The sequence below is a fragment of the Cynara cardunculus genome (assembly GCF_001531365.2).
Source record: "Cynara cardunculus var. scolymus isolate 2C chromosome LG 2, CcrdV1, whole genome shotgun sequence".
NCBI lineage: Eukaryota > Viridiplantae > Streptophyta > Magnoliopsida > Asterales > Asteraceae > Cynara > Cynara cardunculus.
The window spans coordinates 67,276,783-67,291,404 of record NC_037529.1 but is presented as its reverse complement, the minus strand read 5'-3'; the positions used below and the strand labels follow the sequence as shown (position 1 = coordinate 67,291,404).

At 34.4% G+C, this 14,622-nt stretch overlaps 1 protein-coding gene and 1 non-coding gene across 2 annotated transcripts; one reads left to right on the top strand and one right to left on the bottom strand.

The window, feature by feature from the left end:
* Nucleotides 1-4,969: 4,969 nt before the first annotated feature.
* On the bottom strand, nucleotides 4,970-5,055 carry TRNAY-GUA. Its single transcript is given in 2 exon segments — nucleotides 4,970-5,005; nucleotides 5,019-5,055. It is a non-coding gene; the product is annotated as a tRNA-Tyr (tRNA).
* A 4,224-nt stretch (nucleotides 5,056-9,279) lies between these two features.
* LOC112504494 (BES1/BZR1 homolog protein 4-like) lies at nucleotides 9,280-14,417 on the top strand. Its single transcript, XM_025108436.1, has 4 exons — nucleotides 9,280-9,433; nucleotides 9,699-9,922; nucleotides 13,129-13,871; nucleotides 14,224-14,417. The coding sequence occupies exons 2-4, from the start codon at nucleotides 9,707-9,709 to the stop codon at nucleotides 14,225-14,227; spliced, it is 963 nt and encodes a 320-aa protein (XP_024964204.1). The 5' UTR covers nucleotides 9,280-9,433; nucleotides 9,699-9,706; the 3' UTR covers nucleotides 14,228-14,417.
* Nucleotides 14,418-14,622: the final 205 nt, after the last annotated feature.

Here is a 14,622-nt window from a genome sequence, read left to right as displayed (position 1 = left end):
TATGGTTGTGGTGTTTCTACGGCAGTTCAGGAGAAGACGAATGATGTTGGAGGTATTACGGGAGAGACGAACGATGTTGGAGGCATCATTGAAGAAGACAAACGGTGGTTGTCGTGAGGTATTAGGTTGTGACGGGAGGAGGGGTATTGTCGTCTAGGGGCGTCGAGGAGTGGGTGAAATACTCTGACCTGGTCTGTTGTTTTTTATGTGTGTGTATATATTAATATAATCATAACACTTATATATTTATTTATATTTTTAATTGAAAATAAATAAAAAGTGATAAAAGTATATTCTAAGTCAACGAAGTCTTTTAATAGAAGTTAGTCCAAGGACCAAAAGTTAAATAAAATGGTAACTATAAGGATCAAAACTATAATAAGTTGAAAAGAGAAACAAAAGTTGTTAATGGGTGATAATTACAGGGATAAAAAATGTAACTTACTCTAAAATAGAACATGTTATTCTCAGCCGTTTACAAACGGTGACGTTTAGAGCCACTAGCCATCGAATAGATATCCACGTTTTTGTGTGGAAAACATAAATTTGTTGATGCTTGCGGATAATAAACAATGGAAATATATTTCTATTTCACTTTCTAAATGGGAAATTCTTAAATATTTGGAGATTGTTTGAAGGTTGTTGAATGGTTTGGTGTAGAATGATTAAATGATTAGAATGATTAAAAGACTCTTATAATATAGTATAAAATGATATATAATTATTCGGTAATTGTTTACAATGAAATTAGAATGCTGAATGGTTAAAAAAAGCACAAGATACAAAATCATTCAGGAGATTTTAGAACTATTAAAAAACATATTTTTTTAACAACCCCTTAGTCTTCAAATTAGGATTGGTTCCATGTTAGAAGAAAGAAACTCTTATTTTTGTTGCTTTATCATAGCGTTTACTTTCAAAATTAAATTAGAATCGGGTAATTCTCAGGTTTATATTTGGTACCAGTAGATATAAGAGGACAAACATATCGAAAAACTGGATTATTTTTAAATATTGTTAAATGTTTTTTATTATATAATAATTATAAATTACATAAATCAACTATATATTAAATGGTTTCGATAAAAAGTTGATTACCGGTATTCTTAATTCTCAAATGATTTTACACGAAACCCGTCTTGAAAGACACAATGTGAGGGAATATTTTTTTTGACTCATTCAGTGGTTGAAGCTAGCCTTAAAGGGGGATTAAACCCGAGACCTATCTTGTATTTGGACAAGTCACCCCGTCTTTTTAAATGACAATATTTATAAAATTGGTCATTTTTTTTTTTGTATAGTTTTTTTTTCATTCCAATCTTTGTCATATTTTGTTGATTTTCAATTTAAAAAGAGAGACTTTTTAAAAGGTGGTTATAATCACATTTTTAACTATGTCCGTTGGATCATCACAATCTAACGGTTTAGATGGATTATGTGGTTTTTTTTTTCTTCCAAAGTTCTTCGCCGATCTCATCTCATCTCCTCCCTATATGTATATAATGCATAAACAAGAGAGTTGTTCCACCTTTTTAGGTGAAAATGTACAAGAAAGAAAGTAAGAAACACTGCTTTGCCTCATCGAATGAAGTTTTTGACGCACTTTATTTTAGTTCCAATTTTCATGTCATGTTAAATACGAGACTATTTTCTCATTTCTCATGTAATCTGTACACCACCACTTAGTGATGGCCAAATCGACCCCGCTCGGTCCGGGACCAGTAAGGACCGGTTATGGGACCGAAAACCGGGACCGGTTAGGTTTTTGGTAGTTTCGTGGGATCGGGACCGACCGGGACCGGGACCCCATAACCGAAAATTAAGATAATTTTATAAATAAATGTATTTTTAAATAATTTTATAATGTATTTTTTTAAGACCATGTAATTTTAGTTATATTAAAATGCCTTTTTAAAGTGTATTTTAGTGACCAATTTACAAATTTTATAATGTATTAAAAATATATATCGTTAGAAAAGAAATTAAAACATAATAATTTTTAATATCGGGACTGGTTAGGACCGGGACCGGGACCCCATAACTGGTTATGATTCGCCTTGACCGGTCTTCACCTTTTCGACCGGGACCGGAACCGAGACCGGTTATGTGGAACCTTGAAACCGATCGGGACTGGTCTGGCCCGGCCCGGGTAGAGGTGGCCAAAATTCGGTCCCGGGCCGGGCCTTAACCGGTCCCTACCGGGCCTAATCGCGACAAAAACCGGCGGTAACCGGTCCCGGCATAACCGGTCCCGGTCCCGGTCCCGGTGATTTTCCTTGTAACCGGTCAAGGTTATTAGTAACCGGTTGTCCCAACCGGTCCCGACCGGGCCTATTCAAAAAAAAAAAAATGATTTTTTTTTAAATTTTTGGTTATTAATAAATTTTTAATATGTTATTAATATGTTTGTAATATGATATTTTGAATATGTTTTATTATAAATACATTTTACTATAAATACGTTTTGTTATATATATATAATATATATATATATACACGTTTATAAATACGTTTTGTTATATATATATACGTTTATAAAGACGTTTTATAATATATATATATATATACGTTTATAAATACGTTTTGTTGTAAATACGTTTAAAAATACACAATAAAAATAAGGTTTATTATATATATACGTTTCGTTGACTTTCGTTGACCGGGCCGGGCCTATAACCGGTTACATAACCGGTCCCGGTCCCAAAAAAGGTCAAAAACCCTAACCGGTTCATAACCGCCGGTCCCGGTCCTCCGTCGGTTACGGGCCGGGCCGGGCCGGGCCTATAACCGGTTACATAACCGGTCCCGGTCCCAAAAAAGGTCAAAAACCCTAACCGGTTCATAACCGCCGGTCCCGGTCCTCCGTCGGTTACGGGCCGGGCCGGGCCCATTTGGCCATCTCTAGGCCCGGGACTGGATTTTGGCCACCATTACCACCACTTGATGAGTAAATAGATGGGCTAAGAGAGTTTGGACTAATTTGTATGGGCTTTTGCACATATATTGATGGTCAAAGAATACCTCTAGCCCACTAGTGCTTTGAATAATGTTTGAAAACAATAAATGTGATTCATATAAACTATATAAAATTAATCTTAATCGTCATTTTAGTCTAATAAATATAAGTTTTTATAAATATTTCAATTGTTTGTTAGTATAAAATATTGATCATAAGTAATGAATTTTAATAATTTTTCATAACTATTCAGATCATAATAAATGAATTATCGTTATTACCATAAATATATTAATTGATAGGTTTATATAATTTGTATGAATGACATTATTTACTCTCTCTCTCTCTCTCTCTGTCTGTGTGTGTCTGTATGTGTATATATATATATATATATATATATATATATACTGTATTATAAAGCATTTAACAAAAACTTTTAAACCCCATTTTTTGATCCGCCATAGCTACGATCGTTAGAGACGTACTTTGTAGGTGCAAGATGAGCGAGTCAAAGATGCAGTTGCTCATCAAAACGGGCTCATGCCATTAAACACCCCTTAAATCCGGTTCAACTTGTATATTTGTTAAACAAATATTTAGGGTGTGCAAAACTCTGTCCAAACCTATAAAATCGAAAGAATCTATATCGATCTAAACTAACATATATAAACCAAATATAAGTTATACTCCCATTTATATGAGACACCCAATTTCACCTGATATTAATTTATCATTCACTCGAACAGACACGTGATATACAAAAAACGAAGCTCTTACATGAGACTATACAAATCCATAAATATATTTCAATTTCGAGATTTGATTTAACTTCATTTTTCGGTCCTAAATGGCTCTATGAATGATGAACATATTGTGAACATTTTTTTTATAAATGATTTAACTTCATTTTGAAGCTCTCAAATGATTCAGTCCCTAAGTTATGGTGAGAAGAGTTAGAAGAAATCTTAATTCTTGGATCAATCGTAATTGAAGATCAACAATAATGAGATACACCAGATCAATTTTTGTATCAAATGCAATTTATGAGGTGAGGTGAGATTAAAAGTAATCAATGGTCCAGATATTACATTTCTCATCTTAACTCATATTTTCACACGATTCTTCGTCTATATTTATTGTGTTGGATTCTATCTTCTACATAATCGTAGTATTTGTCCAAAATTCAAAAAAAAAAAAAAAAAAGTGTAGTACATTTATTATTTTGTCATATATACTTACGATATATTTATAATTGTCAAGAAAAAAGAAAAGGGTAAAAGAGAAAAAATTACAAATCATTACGAGAGTAGACAGAGAAAAATCTCTGATTCCCTATTGGGAACAGAACAGGGATGAAGATGAGGATCGAGATCAGAGATTTAAATCAGGAATATGAATAAGAATCAGAATCCCTAATATTCCTTATCCTGTTATCATCATCATCTTTATATAAATTTGACCGAATCCAAATTCAAGTCAAATTATATGGAATATATTGCTTTCAAATATGCTTTCTTTTTGGATTTCAAATGGTCTGAATTGACAAATTGACATGCTTTTTGATTATAATTTATAGGGGAAGAAGAATAGTCAAATATATCTGCATAAATTTCTTTTGCTTTTTTCAGTTATAAATATATGCAAAAATAACACAAAGTTAAATGCTTTATCATGCTGTTTTTATTACTTTTTTCTTTATATTTCTCTTTTTTTTATTTCTTTTCAAAAAGACATCCCATGCTTTGTTTTCTCTTCCTTTTTCCCTTCATACAATGTCTGAATCCATACAGTGATTATTATTATTATAATATTTATATAAAATAAATTAAAATGTTGTTATAAACATGTAATTGGTATTAATAAATACTGTAAAATTAATAATTATGATGTATAATTAATAAATGGGTAGAAGGAAAAGGACGAGTATGGTAATATAGTCTAACTAGAGGGACGAGTTTTGTAATTTACTCTAATATTTTTTTTAAAAAGAAAAAGGAAAAAGGAAAAAAAATATCCGACCTGCCGGATTCGAACCAGCGACCTAAGGATAGCCATGAACACACTACAGTCCTCCGCTCTACCAACTGAGCTAAGGTCGGATTGATGACATTTTGAACCATTTATTTTATATAAACAAAGTATTAAACACATTATTTCAATGTGAGGCTAATCAATGGTGGCAATGGTTAATGTGGTTCGTTGCTGAAGAAAACCAACAGGTTACCTGGGAGGTTTTCAAGAGGAGCTATGGAGACGGTTTGGACCGACCGAGCGTGAAAACTTTGATGAAACATTATCAAGGGTGGAATAGTTAGAATCTATACGTGATCACCAACGTGAATTTGAAAAGGTTGGCAACCAGATGCAAGGATGGACCCAAAAGGCACTTGTAGGGACTTTCATGGGAGGTCTTCGATCGGAAATTGTGGATGGAACCAGGATGTTTAACCGTACATTGGGCGAGTCGGGTGGGAAAATAAAAAACCCGATCGAATTTCGGATTGTTTCGGGTTCATGTTGGTCGGGTTTCGGGTCGAGGTCGGTCGGGTCCGTGTTTAGTTATAATGCAAATAAAAAATATCCGATCGATTTTGAGGATGAATTCAATTGATTTAGAGAATTGATAAATGGATAATATGCTTAAAAATTAGAAAAGAACACGACCGACTATGATTTTTAGAAATTTCAAAAGATAATTAGATAAATAAATATATTTATATATTATTTAAAATATATATCTATATGTATTTTGGAGTTTCGGATGGATCGGGTGGCCAAAAATCAATCTCAATCTGAACCTAAATTTTCCCTAAAAAGTTGGTTTTTCGGATTTCAGGGCATTCGGGTTTTGCATAAATATCTTTTTTTTGGTTCAGATTCGGGTTTTGCATACCCCTACTGTTTAAGCCCAGATTGCGGAAAGAGGCGATCAACTTGGCTCGTATGCAAAATGAACGTTTGACTCGTTCAAGCAACTTAGCACTTTCATTCAACAATTTAGCGGCAGATCCGACATCACCAATCTCATTGAACACCCGTTCGACTACGAGGCGGTTGTCATAGGAGGAGATGCAAAAACGGCAAGGCCAAGGCCTGTATTTCAACTGTGAAGAGTGATTTATCCTGAATCCTTTTAATTCTCCTCTTAGAGCATCTTCAACAACCATTCTATTTTAAAAAAATTGAAGATTTAGAAAAAGTTTGATTAACAGCTATGTTAAACTCTTCTTTAAAATAAAAGGAAAAAAAATTAGAACGAATAAAAAAATTAGATATAAGAAAAAGAATATAAGATCGTTCTTAGGTTCTGTTTGGTTTGAAAGAATAAAATGAATTTGGGGTGATTTGAATTTCAAATCATGTCCAATCCCATTTTTGAAATCCTTAGGAAGTGCTCGAGATTTCATAGGATTGTATGAAATAAGGTTTTAAAAAATATTAAAAACATTTATTTTGTAATAATCGATTAATAAAAATGTAATTTAACTATTTTTATAATTATTTATAATTTTTTCGTAGATTATTAATAAATAACAAAATCTAATTCAATTTGAAATCTTACAAACCAAAGACACCAATGATTTTAAATTCATTCCAATCCAAACTTTTTCAAATTTAAATCCAAATCCCTTAAAAATAATCCTACAAAGCAAACGGAAACGTGATTATTGCCTTGCGGACGTTTTATTTGAAAAAAGGATCATGGAAAGGTTGAGTTTGAAAAAACAAAAAATTTGAAAATTTTAAAGATAAAAAAATGAAAAAGAAATAGTATATGATGTATAAAAAAAGGGAAAGCAAGGTGGATCAGTTTCAAAAAGTTCGGGTAATCGAGCGTCAAATATAGACCCATGGACCATGGTTATGTGGGTCAAGTATTATTTGGTTGACACGTGGAAACCTTACGTCAAAGATGGTCATCAAGTCACGCGTCCAGCAAGTGGCTGTGTCCCCACTTTTACTTTTTCATCCACTGCTACCAAGCCACGGTGTCCTTTTTTTCCCCAAAATGCCCTTTAAACCTACGCATCACTTTTCCTTTTCAGGACCTCCTTTTATTTTATTTTTTAAAAATCATCTTTTTATTTAAATCCTTTTTTTAATTAACAAACTCGATAACTTTTTTTATTTAAGAGAAGGGTTCAAATGAGAATCCGTATGATTTATGGGAATTTAAGAACAGCCTACCAATCAAGTAATGTGATAACAATTAAAATTAAGAGTGGTGTTTGATTGGTTTGAATTTGGTTCCAAAGGTTAAAAATACCTGGAGGTCCCAAATTCAAATTCAAGGAGGAATAAAAATCCTCTTGTGGCTACGAAGGTTCAAATGCGGTGACTCCAGACTATCTGCAAAGCAGGTGGTCACCATGTATTAGTCGACTCGCATAGCGGGTTGGATATCTAGGTTAATAAAAAAAATAAATTAAAATTAAGAGATCTTTTAAATTTAAAATAGTATTGAAACAATTCAAAAAGTTTTGAGAGGCAAAAGGGCAATCTTGGAATTTGAAGAAATAATATTTAAAAAAACACAATAAAAAAAGACTCTGATCATCTAGGAACTGATAAAATCATGGGCTGCGGTGGTTATAATAAAGGAAGAAAGTGTCATAAGTGTTAAGAAGATAGTCGGAAGAAATCATAATAGAAGCTTGAGGCAGAAGTTTGCAAAGAAAATTGATTCAAGGTTTGCTTATAACAAATTTAACACACTTAGAACATGAATCACTCACATTCGTTCGATTTAAAGATTGTTTGGTTAAATTAGAGTACGAGTATCATATGATTATCACAAGAAATCCGACTACAATCTATCGATTCAAATAGGGTTAAGGTATCTACTTGATTTGTATTTAGGTGTGATAATCATGTGATATGTTAACCCAAAGACGAATCGAGTAGCAAATGTTTTTCACAAAATACGATTCGTATTTGGGTCCGACTACAATCGGTTCAGTTAGGTTCCAAAATCATACGATTGCCACAGCCCAGTCGTGTATAGATTATCACATGATTATCACCTAATACGACTGCACTTTGTTCGGCATCACAACCTTATCGATTATCACGTTGTTATCATGCCCAACAGATAACAAAGTGATTGTGCTGGAAAATTTGGTGGTTGTATCGATTAGGTTCACGATTAACACATTGTTATCATACCCAATGGATACAAAATGACTGTGATGGAAAATTTGGTAGTTGTATCGATTAGGTTCACGATGATCACACTGATATCATACCCAATACAAAATGATGGATGAAAAATTTGGTGGTTGAATCGATTAGGTTCACGATGATCACACTGTGCCATTTAAAATAACTGATTTCATTCTATTAAAGCAATCACGATTAACGATTTCATTTAAAAAAAAACTTGATTTAATTCTTAAAAGTAACATGATCGAAGATGATATGAGGATACGCCTAAAAAAATGAGGAGGGGATTTGATTCCCCAAACTCATCGGGGGCGTAGGATGGAGACGAGGATGAGGGGCCGGAATCTTTTAATTTTATTTCTTTTAATAACACAAATTATTTCGTGATTTTCGTATTAATAAAATTAAAATGAGTTTTGTTTTAAAAGTTATATAACGGAACTGGAAAAACAAGCACATAAACAACATTCGTTACGTTTGAAAGTTTGATCTTTTACTAAAGTGAAATTGTTTCAAACACCCATTTTATTTGATTTACACCTTTTTTCTTAAAAGAAAGCAAAAGTGTTACCAAATGAGGCAAAAAAATAATCGTTTGCATTTTGTGTATAAAGAAAATTATATATACGGCATGATACTTTAAAAGAATCCTAAAAGACATCTAAGTATAAAATTATCTTTAAGGTTTCACGTGATGTTAATTTTTTATATACTGTATGTGATGACATCACGAAATGTTCAGTGTCTCTTCCTCCAGCCAGTCTATGCAATATACTTAAAGCTGTTGATGAAAATTTACGAAACAGTATTTGAAAGTAATGTTTAAAATAGTTTAACTAATAATACATTGGGTTTACTCTTTACTGATCATTAGTTCGAATCTGTTCAGAGTAAGTGGAGGTTTGTGTATATGTTAATTTTAAGATTTTATTATAGCAATTAAGATAGACACAAACTGAACCGAATACCGATAGATTTCGAAAAAACATATGGTTATCCAAATTTGAAAAGAAAAGAACTTTATGAATGGTGGGTCGTATGAATTGGCATCCAAAGCACTTTTAGCCAACAACGGTTCTAGGGGTAATTATGTCATTTCGCATACGTTCTTTTCTTAGAAGAAGCTAGTGGCAGAATCGTAATAATGAGCAACATTCGCAGCTTACATGTATTCGCAGTTCAACCTCTCGCCTCTCCAATACACACGCGCACACAGATTTCACTTATAATTTCTGCTCTCTCTCTCTCTCTCTGAAGTCTCCGATCGATCTTCTCCGGCGAACAGCCTGTTTTCCGGTGATATTGTCAATTAATGTAATCGTTCAGTAATTACTGCTCGAATTTGTGTTTGTTCTTCCACTGATTAATTAATTATAACTCCAGTTAATTGAATATTTTGATTCGCTGAATTAGAACTGCATTAATGATGATAAAGTTGCAAAAAGGCAATTCAATATCTCATTTCACAATTCGCCTGCTCCGAATACTACTTTTTTCGATCGGAAACGTGATTTCTTCAGCTGTATTGTCGATGTATAATTATACATATATACTCATCACCATTGTTGTGTGTATTTAGAAAGAAGAATGACGTCAGGGACGAGGATGCCTACATGGAAGGAGAGAGAGAATAACAAGAGGAGAGAGAGGAGGAGGAGAGCCATCGCCGCGAAGATATTCACCGGTCTGAGGATGTACGGCAACTACAAGCTGCCTAAGCATTGTGATAACAACGAGGTCCTCAAAGCCCTCGCCGATGAGGCTGGCTGGACCGTCGAACCGGACGGCACCACCTATCGTAAGGTACTTTTTCACTTCTCTCTCCGTTTACTGTACATTTGTACTTGTAAGTCAAATGTTAGTCATTAGCTTACAAAACTTCAGTCAATGTCACATGATTTTGAAGGTTCTTTTGTCTCCGTACTTGCAAATTTCTCTGAAATTTCAAAAGAGGAGGTAATTGGTGAACTAAAAATCACAAAATCTTAATCTCTTGATAAACATATGTAGCAAGGGTCAAACGGACCCGGTTTTCACCGTGACTACGTGACGGTGGCGCGTTTTATCAGGTTGTCGTCGGTTTATATGTTAAAAGGCATGCAAGTGTCACCGGTACAATTACTTCGAAGTTGTTCGATAATTTGTTCAGTCGTCCCTCGATCTGCCGATTGATTGGTGGGGAATTTAGCAATATGCTAACGTGTACAGGCTCTGCTTTCCATGCTCATTTTAGCAGTTTTTGTTGAGATTTAGGGTTTTACTGGTCAGAGAGGTTAGCTCCTGCATTGCTTTATTTCTGATTCTGATCACTCTCCGGCGTACATTAGATCCGGTCGGGATTTGCTTAAGACTTCGTATATCGTTTGATCGTTTTCTTTGTTTTCTTTCGTGTGGAAGCTCACATCTCAAAGATTCCCCAATCCAGAGAGACGGTAATACCCTCGTAGATGAATCAGAATTTTATTCAAACGCTTCCAATTTAAACATCCATCAATATTCAACAAAAAGGGCATTTCGGTCATTAAATTTAGATCTCGTCTAAGTCTTTTTTTTGGGATAAACTTGAGCAACTTTTTTTTTCTTTCTGGGTAATGCTTTAGTTTTCCCCACAGGCCCTTTTTCCAGTAGGTGACAGTTTGTTACTCCCTGTGTCCCAAAACTGCAACAATGGATTCTATGTGCATAAATTATCATTTCTTTGCCAGAGCTGAAATTTACAATTTCAGAACACTGTCGTTACAATTATTTGTACATATTGCATTTGAACGTGTACACTGTTTTGAACATAAAAACATCATCCTTTTGAAAATATACCCCTATGTTTCAGTATTAATTAAAGTGTACTGTTCTTTATTCATAACTTTAAAAATATAACTATTTTGATATTATGTGTGTAAGAAAAAAATTGTCATAATATTATCACGTTATATTATGTTATAATAGGTGGATTTTATTCATATTTGATCAATTTAACCATTGAGCATCCTTGCTCCCTTCCATAAGAGGATATGTAAGTGAGATAGGAAATAATTACTAGAGGTAGAGTGAGGAAGGATATGAATAAGAATCCCTGATATGTCAATAATAAGTCTTTTGAATATCTTTTAAGTTAAAACAGAATATTAAAAATATAAAAATAAAAATTTAATGTTGATATATTTTAAAGAAAATTTGTAGAAGAGAGGGATCATTTAAACTCCCACATTTTATAAACATCTTCCGGAACTAAAATAAAAATTTTAGGTTTTTGAGAGGGTAAATTACATGAAAAAAGTAACGTACTTTCAAAAATTGATTCCTATTTTGGGTAACGTACTTTAAAAACTATTATTTTGGTGATGTAAAGTTTTAAACATTTAAGTATCTGGATAACTGGTTGAAGCATTAACCGGTTGCCATATTGATGTGCCGAGTGATGTGGTATCCGGTTAATGCTTCAACAAATAATATTGAGTTGGATACTACATCACTCTCCATATTAGCACGGTAACCTGTTAATTCTTCAACCGGTTATCCGGATAATTAAATGTTTAAAACTTTATATCTTAGGTACTAAAATGGAAATTTTGAAAGTACGTTACTCAAAAAGGTAATCAAGTTAAAGTAGATTATTTTTTCGTACCATTTGTATTTTTTAAAATATTCTAACACCCAATATTTTAAATAACAATATAATAAATGCACTAAAAGAACGATTACAAAAAGGATGAACGACATCAATAAAAAATAAGTAAATTACAATTAGTAGTTTTTTGAAATTAGTGTTTAAAAAATGGATAGTGGTTTTAATAGTTTTCACCCTCATGGCCCCACATATGAACTGTTGCATCTGCACAATGTGTACATGAGGACTGCTAATCCCACTGGGTTTCTTAGTTCACTTTTTTATTTATTTATGATACGGTCCATGCTCATATATGCACATGTCACACGAAATGAGCTCTGAACGTACCTAGTTACAAGGAAACTGCAATTGATAATCTTACTACGTTTATTATTTTTTGTAATATTTCATACAATAGAAATATTATGTGTATATGGGTGGTACTGTTCTTTTTCTCGTATGCTATTATTGTTTTGCAAGGACAAGTTTCATAATTTAGGGTGTGATTCATTAATGGTTGTATACGTACTTACTCTCCAATACCACAATCAATTGCCTTGCCATCTTCATATTTCCACTTCTAAAGGAGTCAAGTTCATATGGGAGAAATTTTAGTTCTTATTTCATCTCCTTGATCATCTTAAAGTCAATTGTATGTCATTTGGTGGTGTGTTTAATACACTAATTTAAATAATGAATGTATATAGATGAGCCATGATCAAACAAAAAGGCGGTCAATTTGTAAGGTGAGAAGTTCCAAGATCACATGCGATACAAACATGTTGTCTTGACCGGCCATAGAGTGGACGACCTTTCCCGCGACCCTTGGTTGTGTTGACCAAGTCGCCCGTGTCGTTTTGGATCGGTTCTCATGATTATGATACGGGCAGCAAAAGAATAAAATAAGAGCCTCGAAAATAAGGAAGTAGCCATAGAAATTTTGTATAATCAATATTTTACATTATATTATGTTAATTATTTTTGTATCGTCAGCATGAAATTTCTTCTAGATCTACCTCTATCTGTTATGCTCGAGTTTGGCTTGTTAGAGGGCTTTTTTGGGCCGTTAGAGAAAACACTAATGATTTACAAGCTGCAGTGAACATGGAAATTGGAAATTGGAAATATGAAAGGCCCATAGGAAATACTTAGCGAGTCTTGATGGTCTTCTCATATACACAATAATGTTGGGGTCATTAGTAATGCAAGCTCTGAATTTAACTAGGTGTTTAAGGTTAGTGGATCCGATTAATTATCATCTAGTTCTATATGTAGAAACTATTTGGCCAGAAAACTGATTACCAGCAACCCAACAAACCCCACATAGGGGGTCCGGGATCGAACACAACTATTAGATGCTTAACATACCTTATTTTTGCATGTAATCTTGTTTGTATATCTCCAGGGATGCAAGCCTGTGGAACGGATGGAAGTTGGTGGATCTGCATCAGCAAGCCCATGCTCATCATCTTACCACCCAAGTCCCTATGCTTCCTATCACCCCAGCCCTCCCTGCTCTTCCATCGCGAGCCCATCCTCCTCTTATGCACCCAACGCTCACCCCGATTCACTCATTCCATGGCTCAAGAATCTTTCCTCTTCATCCTCCTCATCAAACTCAGCCAAGCTTCCCCATCTTTACATCCACACTACTGGCTCCATTAGTGCACCCGTGACTCCACCCATGAGTTCTCCAACTGCTCGATCCCCTCCACGACTCAAAACCGATACCACCTGGGGTGCAGGTGCACATGCACGTGCACCTCGTCACTTCTCCTATCTTCCCTCTTCGACTCCACCAAGTCCTGGTTGCCACACCCTCCCTAATTCCGAATGGTTCTCTGGCATTCGGCCCACGTCCCCAACTTTCAGCCTCGTGGCATCAAACCCGTTTGGATTCTTCAAGGAAGCGGCTATATCGCATGGTGGATCACGAATGTGGACTCCTGGACAAAGTGGGACTTGCTCTCCTGCAATTCCTCCAGGATTTGACAACACTGCCGACATTCCAATGGCGGAATTAGTTTCCGATGAATTTGCGTTCGGTAGCAATGCAGGAGGGAGGGTGAAGCCATGGGAAGGAGAGAGGATCCACGAGGTGTGTGTGTCTGATGATCTTGAGCTTACACTTGGGAGTTCAAAAACAAGGTATGTTCACACCAATTCTTTCAAGTTTCATTGTACGGAAGGGGGATCCAAAAATAATTAACATAATATAAAATAAAACAAAAAGATATTATAAAACACACGGGTTTCATTGAAGTATGATATACAAGTGGTTTTATACAACACCCAAGTCGTTTTTGTTGTTTTTTTTTTCCCAATCTGCCATTATTACCGAAAAACTAAAAAAATCCAGAGATTCAAGCTTGCAACCGTCGTTGCAACTACTTTTTGTTAATTTATAGGACGAATCGCCCCTGATTGTACAAACATTATTTTACACCACAAGCCTTTATGAACACATAGACATCCATCTAAATTTGATCTTGTTACACAGGTAAAATGCAAATTGGAGAAGAAATAGCATAGCCCAATGGTGCTTGGGAAAAAGTTGCAATAGATGGATGGATCAATGCAAGTTTAAGAAATTGTCCCCCCTATTTTAAGTTATAAATGGTAAAGTATGTTGCCCAAATCTTTACTGTAATGTAATCCATGCAGCTTAAGTAGTTTCTACTTGTGACTTTGAGAGACTATATATATATATATATATGTAGGCCAAAGGTCTCAAAAAAGAAGCATTCACCTAAGGATGGATAGAACACAACTCTTTCCTCAAATATATACAACTGTGATAATATCTGAAACTCTTTCGAATCACACTCCAAAAGAGCAGTTGAGGATAAATGGTTCAAGTTTAGATTGCTAAATACCGTCCGAGTCTCAAGAGTGGTTG

Coding starts and splice junctions, on each gene's coding strand:
- LOC112504494 (XM_025108436.1), top strand. CDS start 9,707: ATGACGTCAGGGACGAGGATGCCTACATGGAAGGAGAGAGAGAATAAC. Junction 9,923..13,128: donor ACGGCACCACCTATCGTAAG/GTACTTTTTCAC, acceptor GTATATCTCCAG/GGATGCAAGCCTGTGGAACG.